The 15,609-nt window shown below is 42.7% G+C and overlaps 1 protein-coding gene across 3 annotated transcripts in view; it reads left to right on the forward strand.

The window, feature by feature from the left end:
• Positions 1-4,329: 4,329 nt before the first annotated feature.
• utrn (utrophin) overlaps positions 4,330-15,609 on the forward strand; it is a 173,565-nt gene continuing 162,285 nt past the window's right edge. For 2 of the 3 annotated variants that reach the window (XM_084001333.1, XM_084001335.1), the window contains exons 1-2: positions 4,330-4,461; positions 6,311-6,454. In XM_084001333.1, coding sequence (XP_083857459.1) covers positions 6,382-6,454 — 73 coding nt within the window. In that variant the 5' untranslated portion in view covers positions 4,330-4,461; positions 6,311-6,381. Of the gene's footprint in view, positions 4,772-6,310; positions 6,455-15,609 lie in introns of all 3 variants that reach the window. The other variant, XM_084001334.1, reaches the window with a different exon arrangement.

Raw genomic sequence — 15,609 nt, forward strand, 5'->3', positions numbered from 1 at the left:
AAGAAGTGTTATGCAGTGTGTATTATTCATGGTAAATCTAACCTTTACAAGGACACTCAGTTTTTCCCTTTGCAAAAAGAGAAGCAAACTGTATCACTCTACCTGATGTAAGGTTTGATGTTACTAGCTGTCTGAAGTTTAATTTATAGTAAAATAACTCAATAAAATTAATCCTTTGTGATTGTGGGTGCCAGAGAGAGGCCTACATTTTGAGATGAAGTAACTTTAATTTATGGTGAAATAATTAACATTTTAAGCAGTATGGAAAATAAATTCTGTTTTGACAAATGAAAACCATGTTGTTGTCATTGGCAAAATGCCAGTTTAGTTGGATGGGTCATGCGGGAAAGAGTTTCAGAAGAATTGGAGTCATGAGAGTAGCAAGCAGCAAGAATGTAAGGAGAGTTGACAAAATGCAGTTAGTGGTGCAAAATGAGATGCATTTGTGGCAACTACGCAGAAATGCAGCAAAAAATAAATCAAAGTTATAAAGAAATGTCATGGTGCGGTGACCTATGGGCACACTTAAGCGGAAAACTTCTCCTGGACTATTGTACACTTAGAGGAAGGAATTTGAGGCAGACAGAAGTAAGAATGTGAAAGCTGATACTGCTAAAGATGGTAACAGGTGTGTCATGCTGGTTTTAAGACTAACCAGTTAGGTTTTATGATCAGATGGTTAGAGACACTGTTGTGGGCTGAGCAGGATATAGGCTAGGGATCTCAAAGAATAGCAATATGAAGTTTTTCTTTGGGTGCTAAAAATAGACACTGACACCTCATGGCCAGTTGGAGAAAGGGGGAAATTCAAATCAACTGGATCGTCCAGATTCTTAAGAGCCACACATGCTGTTAAGCTTTACCACCGGGGAATGCCATCTGATCCACTGATATTAGCTGATGTACACTGTAAAGTAAGACAGTTGTGGAGTCAGCACTGAGATGGCATGCCAGATTGTACTGTGATCCAACAGAAAGTGAAATTGGATCAACAGCTGTCGAGGTAGGTTCAGGGCGCCCAGATCCAGTAGTTTATGTAGTCTATTACGCCGTTTCTGTTTCTGTTTTAATTTGAAACTGCACTCGTAGCATGGAATTTATGTAATACATATGTATTAAAATGAATGAATGATGACTTGACTGCGTCTGTCTTGCATAACAGACTCTCTTCGACAGGCGCTGAAACATCTCGAAGCAGCGATAGGGTCACTTCAGGTTGTCAAAGTTTTTGCGGACTTTACTTGATCGCTTCTGACTCCGTTAATGACTACATACTGGTTCTAAAAACAAACCAATCCGAAACTATTGCTTCGCCATCGTGCATGGTGTAACGTAACGTTAGTGATAGCCGCACTCACCGTCATGTGTGGCTGAATCGTGCAGAGTCTCTAATCTGCTGAAACTTGTGCTGTATCACTTAGCATAATATGCTAACTACACGCTAATGTTATTAACGTTAGCTGCTGGTTCTAGTTAGTTATCTAGGTCAGCTGTTTATCTGTTGGCATTTTAACTATAGGAAGGGTTCTCGCAAGCCAATAAACTCGTTTGTGGTTTGTTTTACCACAGCCTTTTTATTTATATATATATAAAGGTAGTCCGGTAGTTTGTTGAAACGCTGCACCATTAGCAAGTGTGCTTCGGTGCTACTTACCAAGTTAGCAGCTAGCATTGCACTAGCGTCATAGTTGCCGTAGTTGCCATGGGGACACGGAACCACGACGAAGAACATTATGGGTCAGCGCAGTTGTTATTTGGTATTATGAAGATAAAATGTTTTCCACATAACCTAGATGAATGATTATTTTTTTGAAGGGAAAGAACGATAGGAAATGGTGTATGTACCAGGATGGCCGAGTGGTTAAGGCGTTGGACTTAAGATCCAATGGACATATGTCCGCGTGGGTTCGAACCCCACTCCTGGTAAACTGTTTTGATGCTGTCACCTTCATGCAAGAGCCGCAGGTAAACACAAGAAACATCTTTGTCGCAACGGCATGATAACACAGCAACACAAAGCTACGATTTGTGAGGTGAATGTAATCTGTAATGTATGCTGCAGACTCCCGTGAACCGCCACATGTATGGCAACAGCAAAAATACACACAATATAGGCTATGCATAAATCGACATAACACTGTCAAACTGTCTGTTGTGATACGAGGTATTTTCCCCTCTATTGCGTTGGACACTTTACAACACTGTAAACTGTTCTTTTATGTAACTGTTATATGTTTTACTAAATAAATGTGGTTAATGTTTTAGGGGTACTTGCATATATGGGACAGGAGAGGGCACTGCAAGCCCTTTTTGCGCTCTCTGGGCTGGAGTCCAGCACTGGCTCACTGGAGGCCCACACACTCTCATCCCTATAATTTCTCTGCAAGGGCGATGCCTTGGACTCATAGATACCCAGTCATCTGAGTCTGCCACTGGAAAAGCTTCTCAGAAAATAGCTGCAACAGCTCTTCTGAAGTAGCCTAGTTTTCAGAACCATAGCCTCATAGATAAAAAAGTTGTTGGGTAGAAAAGTTATCTTTTCAAGACTGTTGAAATTTCATAAAGGTCCTACAATGTTTGTATGTCACATATTAAGTAGTTTTGTCACAAAATGTATTGTTTTACCTTTTGTATGTCTGTGAATTTCAGGTTTAAGTTCCCACTTGTCTTGTTACTCCCTCTATTACAACCCCCAAACAAATATAGTGTCACTTGATCGGTGTTCGAAGCCTAAGAGAGCACTAATTTGTGAAACTGAGCTCCTTGTTTGTACTGTGTGTGGAAGTATCCACAAAGGAGCCTGACAACTGAGAGGAGGGAGGGAAAAGGATGAAGGCTTACAATGGAGGATCAACATCTCTGCATCTCCAAAGCCACAGAGACTCTTTCCAAGGTGCCTTAATCTATTATTCAGTCCCCTTATGTACTGGAAAAGTTGTTGCTTTTCAGGGAAACACACAACACAGTATAATAAAGGAAATCTGATTCAATTGAAGGGGTTTATGGAAATTGTAATTATTGTATTTTATATTGTAGTTATCTTTTTTTAATATGTTGTAATTCTGTTTTCCTATACCTTTAAACATATTTGTATTTCCAGTTGTCTGCTATTTAGGGGTTTTTACATTCTGTATGTGACTGAGATGTGATACATAAATAAAGTTCATTAATTTTAAAATAACTTAAATTACATAGAGTGGATTTATACATTCTGTATTGTATGCAAATCTGTGTCACTGATGTTCTATTGGACTAGTTTGCCATGGTATAAGAAACGTGAAGATTTTAGATTAAATCAAAACCCATTTTTAATGACCTATCTTTTGTTTGCCCAATAATTTACAAGACTTTCTGTTAAATAGTGTTGGAAAGTAACTCAGTATGCCAGATTTGTTTAAATGTACCATACATATACATTACATTAGACCAAAAAATACACAGCAGAAAGTGGTTAATCTGTTTTACCAACAGTATGAAGTAGGTCAAACTGGGCCACTGACCTGGACCAGCCACAGCATTGACCCTAAATACAGCTTACATGTTCATGCAAGAGTATTAACAATCCAATAATATAGGTCTATATAAGCCTACTAAAGTTACTGACAGGTTCTGTGTCTCTTACTACATGCAATTGAATGAGCACCATTTTGATGCTTTAACCAGTTTGCAGTACCTTTGCTAAGAGTTTTTTTCTTTTTCTTTTTGAAACACTGTGGCTTTGCTGCTTGTTTATAGTCAATTGTATTTATCATTCTGGTGAATACAACTTTACAAAAATATGACAATAAAACGCATGGTTTGGTGCAAACAATCAAATTATAGTGCGTTTATGAGGAAGAGTTTCAAAAATAAATCACTTGTCCTTATAAACAGCAGTTATTGTTCCACACAGTTTTTTTTTTTAAAGCTTTTTGTATCCCAGTGGGAATCACTGGTTTCGCTGGTGTTACGTCACGTGACGCCCACCGCGCCATGTTTCCATCTCCGCGTCAGGAAAACTTTTACAGCCAGAGGGAAAAGCTCAAGTCCACTGTCAAGTCACCCTGAGTGAGTGCTATGCTTCCGGTAAAAACCTTCAAAATAAATCTGACTGACGCGACGGTTTATTAAAAATAGGCAACAACAATAAGAAAAGAAGCCTCCATGTAATTAAAGTACTACATCACCGAACATGTTAACATATTGAAAAATTACACTACTTATCAGAAAAGCGGCTGATTTTGCCAGGGGGTTCAACTTCCTAGTGCCTTTTACTTTGAAAGGCACGTCGAAGCGTTTCCGCCATGTGTGGCTAACACCGCGACGCTTGACCGAACAAGCAGTGGAGAGAAAGAGTCAAGTAAGCAACAGGAACAAAGTTGTGGGACCTGAGTCCACGGGACCGCGGTGTTGACGCGTGAAATGTAATAACCATCTCTCCGTTTCCAGGAGGCAGCCTGCTGTCAGCTCCCCAACACTACGGTACTTGTGCTTTGTGCTTTTCGTGGCAAAAAAAAAGGCGTCTCAAAGCTTTTTTCCCTTTTTTTTTTCTTAATAGCACATTGTGGATACTGGATGCGCTTGAGGACGGTTGTCTTTAGTCAGCAGCGCGTTAGTTAAAACGAATGCCTCGTATTTCGTAGGAAAATGCCTTAAATTAAGCGAATTGATGTACTTTCTAAAGTTTTTCAACTTTTCCAAACACACTTGGCCGTATCTGTGTGTCCATACTCCACACGTTTTGGACTTGTTGTGAGTGAGCACGTCTCCTGACTCCTTGGTGACAGCAGAGGTGAGTCAGTGTGGGACTTGGATCCATGAAAGGCTTTAGACCTGTGAGTGAGTGTTGAGTATCTGATAGTCGGATTTTGGGTCCAAAATTAAGCTTTTTAGGAAACAAACAAAAAAGCAACTTAGAAATAAACTACAAAAATTAATCATAAATGTTTGTGCTGCACGTAGCTCTTCAGGTAAGCTCACATAGCCTACTGCAGTCATAGCCAAGTAATAAAACAATAACTATAACAAGGCCACTTTAGATTTACTGTTTTAATGTCCCTTTAAATGCTTTGTTGCAGGATCAGTGTGTGTTTTTTCTGTCTCTCAGGAAGGCGGTAACCCAGACAGAGATTAATACAATGTAGAAGTGTTTTAAATTCACTGAGCTCAAGCCAAGGCACTGACACCCAGGTATTGTTTTGTAGGCTGCTACACTGTGTGCTTGTGTAAATGCACTACAGCTTTAGAGTCAAGATTAAAGTGACTGTGTCTCTCCAGTTGTTTTGCCTTGGTTGTCAAAACCAGTCCTTTCACAGTGAGAGGAACCGAAATTGTAAAGACACCAGCATGATGGATCGGACTGCCTCTTCCCTTAGTTTACAGTTGTTATTTTTGGGTCTTGCATCATCCCTCAAGAACACTGCTTGATAAAAACTACACATAAACTCCTTTCATGGTCAAAGCGAGCTATTTTTGGGAAGTGAGGGTGATTGGGTCTGAATTGAAACTGGCCACAAGCACATGCATTGAGGCTACAGTAAAATGCATGTTTCAAAAACTGCAGCAATTATAATCCATAACAACTATAATCTACTGCTTTGGTCAAAATGATCATTTGGAGATTTGTTTCATTTGAGAGCTAACTGACAGTATCGTGTATAGGAACAACAGTACCGTTTGTACTGAAATCTAATTGTTCATTCATTCATTCCTTAAAGGAAACTCTCTTAACTTGCACCCGTTCAAAAGAAATCAATCAGAGAAGTGTCCAGGGTCTTAGATAAAAGAAACTTTTGTAAGAAAAAAAACAACAGACTTTCTATTTCCTTGCTTTGTGGGTGTTTCAGGCTCTTGAGATAATTGACCACTCTGTTCCTGAGCCTTACAAAAGTCTTTAGCAATAACTGTCAGCTTCAATTACTATGACAGGAGTCGTTTTACACATAAATCAGTGCTAAGGTTGTCATGGTGTGAAGCAGTTCCCCCATCACCTCTGAGTGGACATCGAGGTGTGTGAAGTCTCAAGCAGCTGTTAGTGTTTTAATGACCTATGTTGTTCCTCATCAAGTGCCAGGTCTTCCTGTGTGTGTGTGTGTGACCATGTTTGAATGGTTTGTGTGTGTGTGTGTGTGTGTGTGTGTGTGTAGCTCCAATGCATGTGACACCTCCACTTTCCAGGCCTCTCTATGAGATTAGTTTCCACAGCATAAGGTCATACTTTCAAGCAGAAAGGCGCCAGCAGAAGCAATGTGTTTTATCCTTATAAGTACTGATGGTAGGTAAGTATGGAAGAGAGGGATTTTGACTTTAAGTTTTCTATTCTTATTTACAGGTTCATCTTTGTCTCAAGAGGTCTGACGCTCTATCACACAATCGACACTAGCATTGGATTAATTGGGAATCATGGCATCACACGGAGACACTGCAGAGGGAGGAGTCAACGAAGAGTTCAATGACATCATCAAATGGAGATCTGGTATGTCTTTTTTTGCGAACTTTGTTCAAGTGCGTACGTCTGTGTGTGTAGGTGTCGTCACATTTCCTGGGATCTTTAACCAAGCTTGTCTCAGAGAGAGAACTGTATGCTGCTGTACGTGCACGAGAGCAGTCGGTGAAAGGAAACACTGACACAGCCAGAAATCCTGTTGTGCATAGTTAACCTCAGTTCCCATGGAGGCAAGTGGGGGGGGGAAAAGGGACAGAGGCAAGAGCAAGCGACAAAGGCACAGGGAGAGCAGGAGGTGGGTTGACTGACTTGACTGTAACACGTTCGCTCTGAGGAAGAGAAAGTAACAGGGACGGCGGCGACCAATGGCAGCAGAGAGAAAGGGAAGACAAGAATGCAAGGGACGGGTTTAGACGGCCGCACCCTGTGATCCCTTTCTCTGCGGATCACATCATTCCATAGGTTAATCCTTTGTGGACGGAGAGAGACACACAAACAAGTTGTTGTTATATCTAGCAGGAGGACAGTTGTAGATGAGCAGACCTTACACACTGAAGGTCAGGACACTGCGTAGAATCTGTACTTGTTATTCTGTGTCCATCCTCTGCCCAGAGCCATCCAAAAATAGTTTGTTTTATACTTTCAACCACCGACCTTCTTAACTCTCAGGACTTCAATCTGATAGCATACAAAGGTGTGTTTTACACTTGGTATTCAGTAAAACAACCTGAAGCTCTGTGCACTGAAATTTCGTCAATAGATTTTGTGAATTGATTGAAGTTCCAGCCTCTTTGACGAATTCTGCCTCTCACATCTTTTTTAAATTAATCAAAACAAATGTATGAATACTTTTATATCAGGCGGAATACATCAGTAAACAACACCATGTTTGCAAACCTGGGTGAATTTGAAAAGTGAGTTTGGTAGATAATGTGATAATGATGATAACGCTGATTTTTAATAGTCAATTGCTGAATTGAATTGAGTGTCGTCGACAAATCTCTGCCCGGCACATATGGGACTGTTTGCAGCACATACAGTAGCAACAGATGAGAGGCAAGCCAGCACATGGATACCATACTGTACCTGCCTAACCCAGCGTATTATAATCCACAAAGTAATTGTATGGAAACTTGAGTCATAAATCAAAGGAATGTGAAATCATGTAACCTCCATTAGTTCTGTCATGTTAACTGTTATGTGCAGGATGAATTCAGCAGCACACAAACCCAGGCCACCACATCCCACTCCCCCCCTTCCATGCTGCCTCCGTCTCCCTCCCTCCCCGTGTGTCATAAACTGTAAAATGCAGCAGAAAATGATATAAAGAAAAGTGAAGATATATATTATCCATCCTGTGCACAGTCCCGTGTGCCAGCTTTCCCCGCCCGCCTCAGCCTCAGAGCGCTGGCCGACTCCGTGCCAGGAATTCCACCGTGCCGATGGAGTTTGTAATTTACAACGCTTGTCTCCAGACCACAATGCTTTTCTTACAAAGATTCAGGTTTCCCTAGCAACCCCTAAAAGTAATGTTTTCTTTCATGGCGAAGAGGGGAAAATTTAGCACGTAACTCAGCCGCTCACTAAAACAACCCAACGAAATTCAGCAGAGCACATTAGTGTGGAGGTAACGCGCCGGCTGTGGCCCAAATGTTTCTTATCACCACTTTGAGGATGGATTTGAGTTCTGCGTGTGTGTAATTGGTGGGCTTATAGAAATATGGCTGAGCTTATGTGTGGTATTTCATAATGATGAAGAGTGTGTGAACTCTGTAAAACCCGGTTAAATCAGTGGAAACAGCTGCTAATGCCACAGCGATACAATTCATAGATTTGTAGCCTGTGAGAAGTGATTGACAAGCAGGTGAGTGTCTGTATGTGTGTGTGTGTGTGTGTATGGTGGGCAGGTGGAAGGATGTTTTCACAGCTGAGACAAGCCTTGCGAGAAAAGCGCACTGCTGCACTTGTTCCAGTGATCTCCAGGCTGGCTGTCATGATGAGGGTGTGTTCAAAACGGCTTGAGGAATTTATTGAAAACGCCGGCACGCCCTCTTTCTTCTGTCATCGTTACCAGCTGACAGAAAAAGTTATCACTCCTTTCCTGATCCTGCGTTTTACCGCTCCAGATGACTGAATTCAGCTGGTGTGTGTGTGGATCCCGTTGTGTCTACAGGCTGCAGTGACTGTAGAAGCAGGGGGTATGTGTGTGTGTGTGCATGTGTGTTGTGGATGTGTGATGGAGGTCAGGGAGCCAGACAGTCTCTCTCTCCCTTTCACAGACATATGCACTCTTATGCCTCTTGAGGGGCGTGGTGGTGGTGGTGGTGGTGGCGGTGGGGGGGTTAGCTCATGTTTTCCAGCGTGTCATGTTGTTATGCAAGTCTCCACAATGGACCAGGGTGGGGGAGGAAAAAGGTTGAGAGGAAAGATGCAGGGTAGAAGCATGTGAAGATGGTAAAAGTAGAGCATATGGAGATAAATGACTTTGGGCCTGCAATCTATCAATTTAAGTCATTGATAGGTTAAGTTTAAGCGTTACCACGTGACCAACATTTACATCTTTTCTCCACAGAAATGATCCTCGGCTATTGAACATTGGGTTGGTGGGATGTAGCATTTTTGTGAAGCCACTGAAAAAATGGGCTAAAAGGAGTTTTGACTCATCAGGAAATGATTCATCAACAAATTGGATTATAGATAACTGTGTCAGTCTGTCATACTTTGAAAAAAAAAAAACAGAAAAAAACTTGTTACTGCTGGACGACTGTTCCTTTTTTTTTTTTTTTTTGCCATTTTTAATCATTATAAATTGAATATCTTTGGGTTTTGGACTTTGGTCAGACAGAACAAGCTGTGATGGGCAAGATTATCTGACATTTAGTCGACTAGAAGATTATACATTTCATCAAAAGATATCATCTACAGACAATTGGTGTTAGCTGGCAGTCCCAACACTGACCCGATAAGCTACAATCTGTAAGGAAACCAGATGTGTGTGCTTTACAGCAGTTGTGAAGAGGCTGCTGTGCCTTCAAACAGTGTTCAACAAAGTTCTGGTTGGATTATCCTATAACTCCTCCTGAAGCCCTAGCCCACCTATCCTGCGCACTTCCCCCCTCCCCCATGTCCATTCCAGAGTGCAAACAAATGTGAAAGGTCAAATATCATCCACAGGGTTACAGGCTGTTGTTTAACAGCCATTACACAATAATGGACACTCACCTGACCTTTTCCCCCTCGCTGTTTATTTGTCATCTGAGAGCTCAGCGGTGGAAGAGCCTCCTCAAACCCCACACTTCTGCGGCTCTTGTTACCTGACCTGGTCTTGTTCTTGTTCTCCCATCTTTCTTTTCTCTGTTGTTTCTTGCCTTTTCTTCCCTCTCCGCTATTATTCAGTGTGTATTTGTGCTTTTTAGAGAATAACAGAGGCAGTCCGAACTAGCAACATACTAAATAAAGCCTTTGCTGGGTGATTTGCAGGTCTTTTCAAATCGGTTACCGGTGCTGAACCAGAACAATGAACCTTCTCAGCGTTACCTGTTGAGCTGACCACAGGAATCGTCTGCCTGAACCTTAGCTTTGGGCGTGACATGCTGAATAATAAAAGAAATATTGTTTTTATCTTGCATCAGGAATGCAACTGTCGCCAAAGAGAGAGGGTGTGGAGGGTGTGATTTGTCACCACACAAGCTAAGCTACATGTCATGAATCCTTAATTCTTGACTTGGCGTGTTGCAGCAGGGTGGACCGATGCACTTGGAGATAATTCAGCTGCTCAGTGTGTGGATGTGTGGAAGGAGATCGGATTACTCACTCAGAAATGATCAGATGAAACATTAAGGCCATCGGGACGGGAGTGATATTCACCGCCCTCACTGTGGCATGGTAGAAATGTTTTGTCAGACCGTCTGTAAAGCGCAGTGGCATGCAGCATTATGCACAAACATAATAATGGGTGTGTGCATCTGCTGATCTGCATGTGTGGGTAGCATCGAACACAAATCAAAACAAAAGGAGCTTTCACTGTGGCCGCCCCCTTCGTCCCAAGATGTCATGACCTGAATTTGTTTTTGTTTTTACTCCCCCTTCTCCTCTGATGTTCTAGCTTCGCTTTACTGAATGGGTATATACGCTCAGTGTGAGTTCTCAGGAGTGTGTTTCAATTTTAAGGATGGAACAAGTCCACGGGGAATGCCGCTGGGTGTGTCTTCAGGGGGAATAGGCTATATAGACACAAGTGTGTGTTTGTGAGTCTTTTTTTTTTTTCGCTTGTAGCTGTATTTGGCTTCCTGGGAAGTGGGAGGAGGAAACTAAAACTCTGCAAAATCCTGGCTGGAAATCTGGGAATGGAAGCAGTGGCCAAAACATCTCCCCTGGGTGCGGCTGTGTGTGGGACTCTTTTGCCTCTTTGGTCCATGTGCGAGTGTGTGTGTGTGCGTGTGTGTGTGTGTGCATCCATCAAGCAGCATTGCAGACACTCCACCCAGCCCATGCAACATTTAAACTCCTCTAGAGGAGGCTGGAAATGGCAGAAAATGATCAGTCTCTAACGGGCCTGTGGTTGTTAAGCACTATACAAACCAGTCTCCTCTTTCCGTGAATCTCCCTTTTCCAAAGCACTTTAAATCCCCCTCCTCGCCCCCTTCCCCTAGCTCATTAGGGCTACAAAGCCATGTTGCCCAATCTACCTTCTGACCCCTCGCATGACAGGATTTAATAAAACAAAAAAACAGACTGAGGCCCAGAGAGAGTTTAGCTTAACCCTTTAAAGCTACAGAGGTATTTCACTACCGAGTAAATAACTTGATGGAATTCATCCCTCTATTGAAATTCCCACGTTCCCATTGTGCTGACTTTTTTTTTTACATGCTATTTATTGGTTCAATTCATTCATTTATTGAACAGGGACAGTGCACATTAATTAACATGTCAGTTTTACCATCAATGTAAATGTGCTAGAGTTAGCCACAGTGGCTAATTTTCATTTATAATATTGTTCTAAGACGAGACATACTGCCAACATTTTAAAACTTTTGGTGCTGAAAGCGATATTGATATTAAAACCTCTTCTTTCAGATTATTACACTTAACTTTGATTGAATACTGTTCCACTGTTGCTGGTAGAGTTACAGACAGTACAGACTCAGGACTGGATGTTTGAAACGAGGCTCTACGTTCTGCACCTCTACAAAGATTTTGAGGGTTTAGATGTGGAAATCTACTTTTTCAAGGCCTTGGGTGGAGGCTTGGCTTGTGGCATTGTGGAGGGAAATGTGCAGTTTCCATTTCTTTCCCTTGGATGCTACTTGGACCACTGACTCATCTGCCCTTTATGGATGCATGTGTATGTGTGTGTGTGTGAATGAAGCCCATCCGTGACTGCCAAGATTGTTTCTGAATGGTATTTTTAATGGAAAAAAAATCCACATACAAAAGCAGTTCAATTCCATATTCTTTGAAATCTTGGTAAGCGACGTCGGGCTGAGAGAATAATCATTACACGTGTGATGATTGACATGGAAGTGGTAACCCCCCTCCAAAATGTACTAATGCCATGATGTGTTGCTGAAACAAAACATGTTGAAGTTTGATTAAGGCGTGGGACCCTCGCTGTTTCGTGACTAGTGAGGATAACAAACTGAAATCAACGGTAACTATCAGGAAGGAAGGCTAAAAGGAGGAGGGAACAGCAAAAAAAAAAGAAGTTAATTACAACATTTTAGCACAGAGTCCTGCAGCACACTGAGTGACAATACAGCACAAGTTTCCTTTAGCTACAGTGAAGTGAAGCTGACTAAAAAGGCACAGGCATGTGACCGACCTTCATTCTAAGTGATTAAGTTCATGTATGGACGGGCCTTCATGTGGTTTCATGGGTTTATGAGAGATGAAGCTTTGGTGGTCAGTCAGACCAGGACATCAATCTTTTCTTTCACGACCCACTCCATGGCAAATTTTTTTTTTTAATTTCCGTGAGGCTGTGTGGCACACGGAGTAGTTTCTCCTTTTCTCAGATAATCTTTAAGTGTTTATCTAACTAATTAGTGCAGTTCAAATACCAACCATGAAGTAAACAAACAGCTCCGAATGTCATGTAAACTCTGCCGATGTTTGTGGCGAGACGTGGAAATAAGAAGTTTCACTCATTTCTTCCAGCCATCCGTCAAGACGTTGGCTGCGGATTTGAAGAACTACCCTCGTCAAACAAAGTGTGTGTGTGTGTGTGTGCATGTGCGAGTGCCAGACAGATGTAAACGCACTCGCACGGCTTCATTCAGCTGGAGCTCGATGATGGACGCTCTCGGGGGGTGGTGCGCAAAAAACTAAATGACAGAGGCGCGGTGGGGGTGGGAGTGGGGTGGGGGTGGGGGTGTGGGGTTTGCCTTCCCTCGGGTTCATGACTGATGCAGCCCAGTGGAAAGTCCCTTTTTTTAGGCTCCGATTCCTTCAGTCGGTGCCAAGGCCGGCCTCGCCCACCCCGGCTCATTCCTCCTGAGTTGTGAGTGGACCAGCTGCTGCAAGTCTCCACGGAGAGGAAGTGGCTGTAATTCAGTCAGACTCTGGAAGCTGGTCACGGGTGGACCGGGGCTGGTATTCCTCCTCTACTTCCTCTTTGTGGAGGAAAGGAAGAGAGAAAACAAAACACAGGAAGGAGAACTTTCTCTCTATGTTTCCCCCCTCCCGCCCCCTCGACCCTCTTCCCTCTTCCCCCTCCACTCTCCACGCTCCGATCTCTCCTCTTTTCCCCCCTCTCTCGCTGTGGGAATACAGTTGTTTGCTCAGTTGGTCCTCATTGACTAAATATGTCAATGAGCAAATGGACTCGGGCCTTTACCCTGTTCGCTCTTCCACTGCGCCGCCCGGCTCACCGACCTGCATTAAATGTCAGGAGCGATGCCACAGTTTTGACTCTGATGTATCCTGTAATACGGCTGTGATTGTGTGCCTCTTTTTTAAATTTCTTTATTGTCATAGTTTCACTTTCATGTAAACATGAGCAAAGGAAGTGGCTGTTGTAGTCGGCAGCTTGTTTTATAGTGTAGGTCACTGTGGGTCATGTTTATCTGTTGCTTTCTTGCAACGTGGGAGAGCTGCTGGACTATTTGTTTTCAATGGGGTGAAATCAGCTGTCAGTTGCAGCCACACACACACACACACACACACACACACACACACACACACACACACACACACACACACACACACACACATTGACACACACACACACACACACTGACACACACATCTGTGTCACCTGTTGCTTCGATTTTAATTGACAAACCGAAACAATCCCTGCTCTTGTCACTCACTTTTGTCACCCTCCTATTGAGTGAGTGTGTGTGTGATGTCACATCAGACAAGTGCCGCCCCAGCACCCCAAATAAACACTCGCAGTGTACTCGATAAATGCTCTCGCACCTCTACTTCCTCTTTCTCTCTCTCTCTCGCTCTGCCACCACCTCCACCACCACCACCGCCACCATATTGTCTTCCTGTTCCGGATTTGTTGTTTTTTTCTGTCTCTCTTGTCGTCTTTTCTCTTTTTTAGTAAAAAAAACCCTCTAGTTCTCCGTCATGAATATAAGTAAGTGGATGTCGTGGAGGAAGCGTAACTTTTTCAGAAGGAAAGGGAAGCAGGAAAGCAGTCTTGATTTAGGTGAGTGGGGGAGCTCATCTGTAATACATCTGTGAAGGAATTTAACATCGAATTCTGAGAGTAATTACTGGAAAACTAAGCTGTTTAGGCACTTAGCTTACATATTGACCAACTGCTGTTTTACTAGTTGATGGGTAATTAAAACCAAACTCCAGATGATGCTCTGGCTATCTTCAGAAACTGAGACTAAACGTACCAGTTGGTGACTAAATCCCACCTGCAGCAGTAAAACTCTGCTTCTACTTTGCCTTGAGTCACATGTTTCATCCAAGCTGCTTTTTGTACTGTTGTTTTAGCATGCATTATTTCAGTCGACCTGCAGTGTATTGTTTTGTTTGCGTAAATGTGCTGTGCTGAACCTTGAGCATCACTGCTGTAGGTGGTTTACACAGTACATCCTGTTGTGCATCCATCATGGAGCAGCTTACGTCTTAACAACAGAGAGGTACCTATGGCACTGTATTGTATATGATTGAGGAAAGAGGCCCCGACTTTGTTGCAAAAGAAACTCAAGAGCCTGTTGTTGAAATGTAAAAATGCATGTGAAAGTGAAAGTGAAATATACTGTGGTGGAATACATCTGTCATAGGACTGTTGGTCCCAAGGTCTAGTTTCACAATTGTTTCATGTGTTTCTCTCTATTTTCCTCTTTAAGTTTTCTAGTCCAGGCCTTTTTTTTTTATCTCTATGTGTAGGTTCAGATTCAAATTCAGACATTTTATTGATATTCATTAAGAAAGAAAAATATGTTACAGATGAGCAGTTGCAACAGATGTACATAAAAGGGAGACCCAAAGAAGCAAAACATGCTTATAAATAGGGGACATGCTTGTGTCTTTTCAAACACAAGAGTGTGTGTGTATCTGTGTGTGCACACGTATGCACATCACTTAACAATAAAACCTTTCTCCCTTTCGCTGAATGTTTGATTGCTCTCATCAAGCTCCTGTGTAGGTGTCAGTATAAGATAGTGTATGTGGCGATGTGGATCAGATGAAGGTGGGCGTGTGTTGTGTTGTGTCCCAAACTTTGAGCTTGTTGTTGTAGATTTCCGGCTCACGCAGATGAGAGAGTTAAAGCCGACTCCCCACCGCATCGCTGCCACCATGGTCCTGTGTTGTTGTGTCTGATCTTTTCCTGATAGACTCTTCTTTATCTCTTTTTTTTCCCCCAATCTTGCGCTGGCATTTGGGTACCAAACAGTGTTTATCTCTGTTCGTCCCCTATTCCGTGATGCATTACGAACCCCCCGCACACCACCACCACCCCTCCCTGCTTGCCCTGTCCTGTTCTGCTCTGCCCCCAGTCTGTTTCCCTTTCATTGGCACTGTCCCTCTTTCCCTCCCCTCTCACTCTCTCTCTCTCTCTCTCTGTGCTGTTGCATTCTTCTGATCTTTTCCTCCCTCTCTGGTCAAGGAGCGACTGAGACAGAGGAGAGGAGAGAGGAGGAGAGAGGGAGCCAGGAATGTCAAATTCAGTTTTGTCCTGATACTCCTGGATTATCTCCTCTTCCCGTGCTTGTACTTTT

Source organism: Trachurus trachurus (genome assembly GCF_905171665.1).
Source record: "Trachurus trachurus genome assembly, chromosome: 24".
Classification (NCBI taxonomy): domain Eukaryota; kingdom Metazoa; phylum Chordata; class Actinopteri; order Carangiformes; family Carangidae; genus Trachurus; species Trachurus trachurus.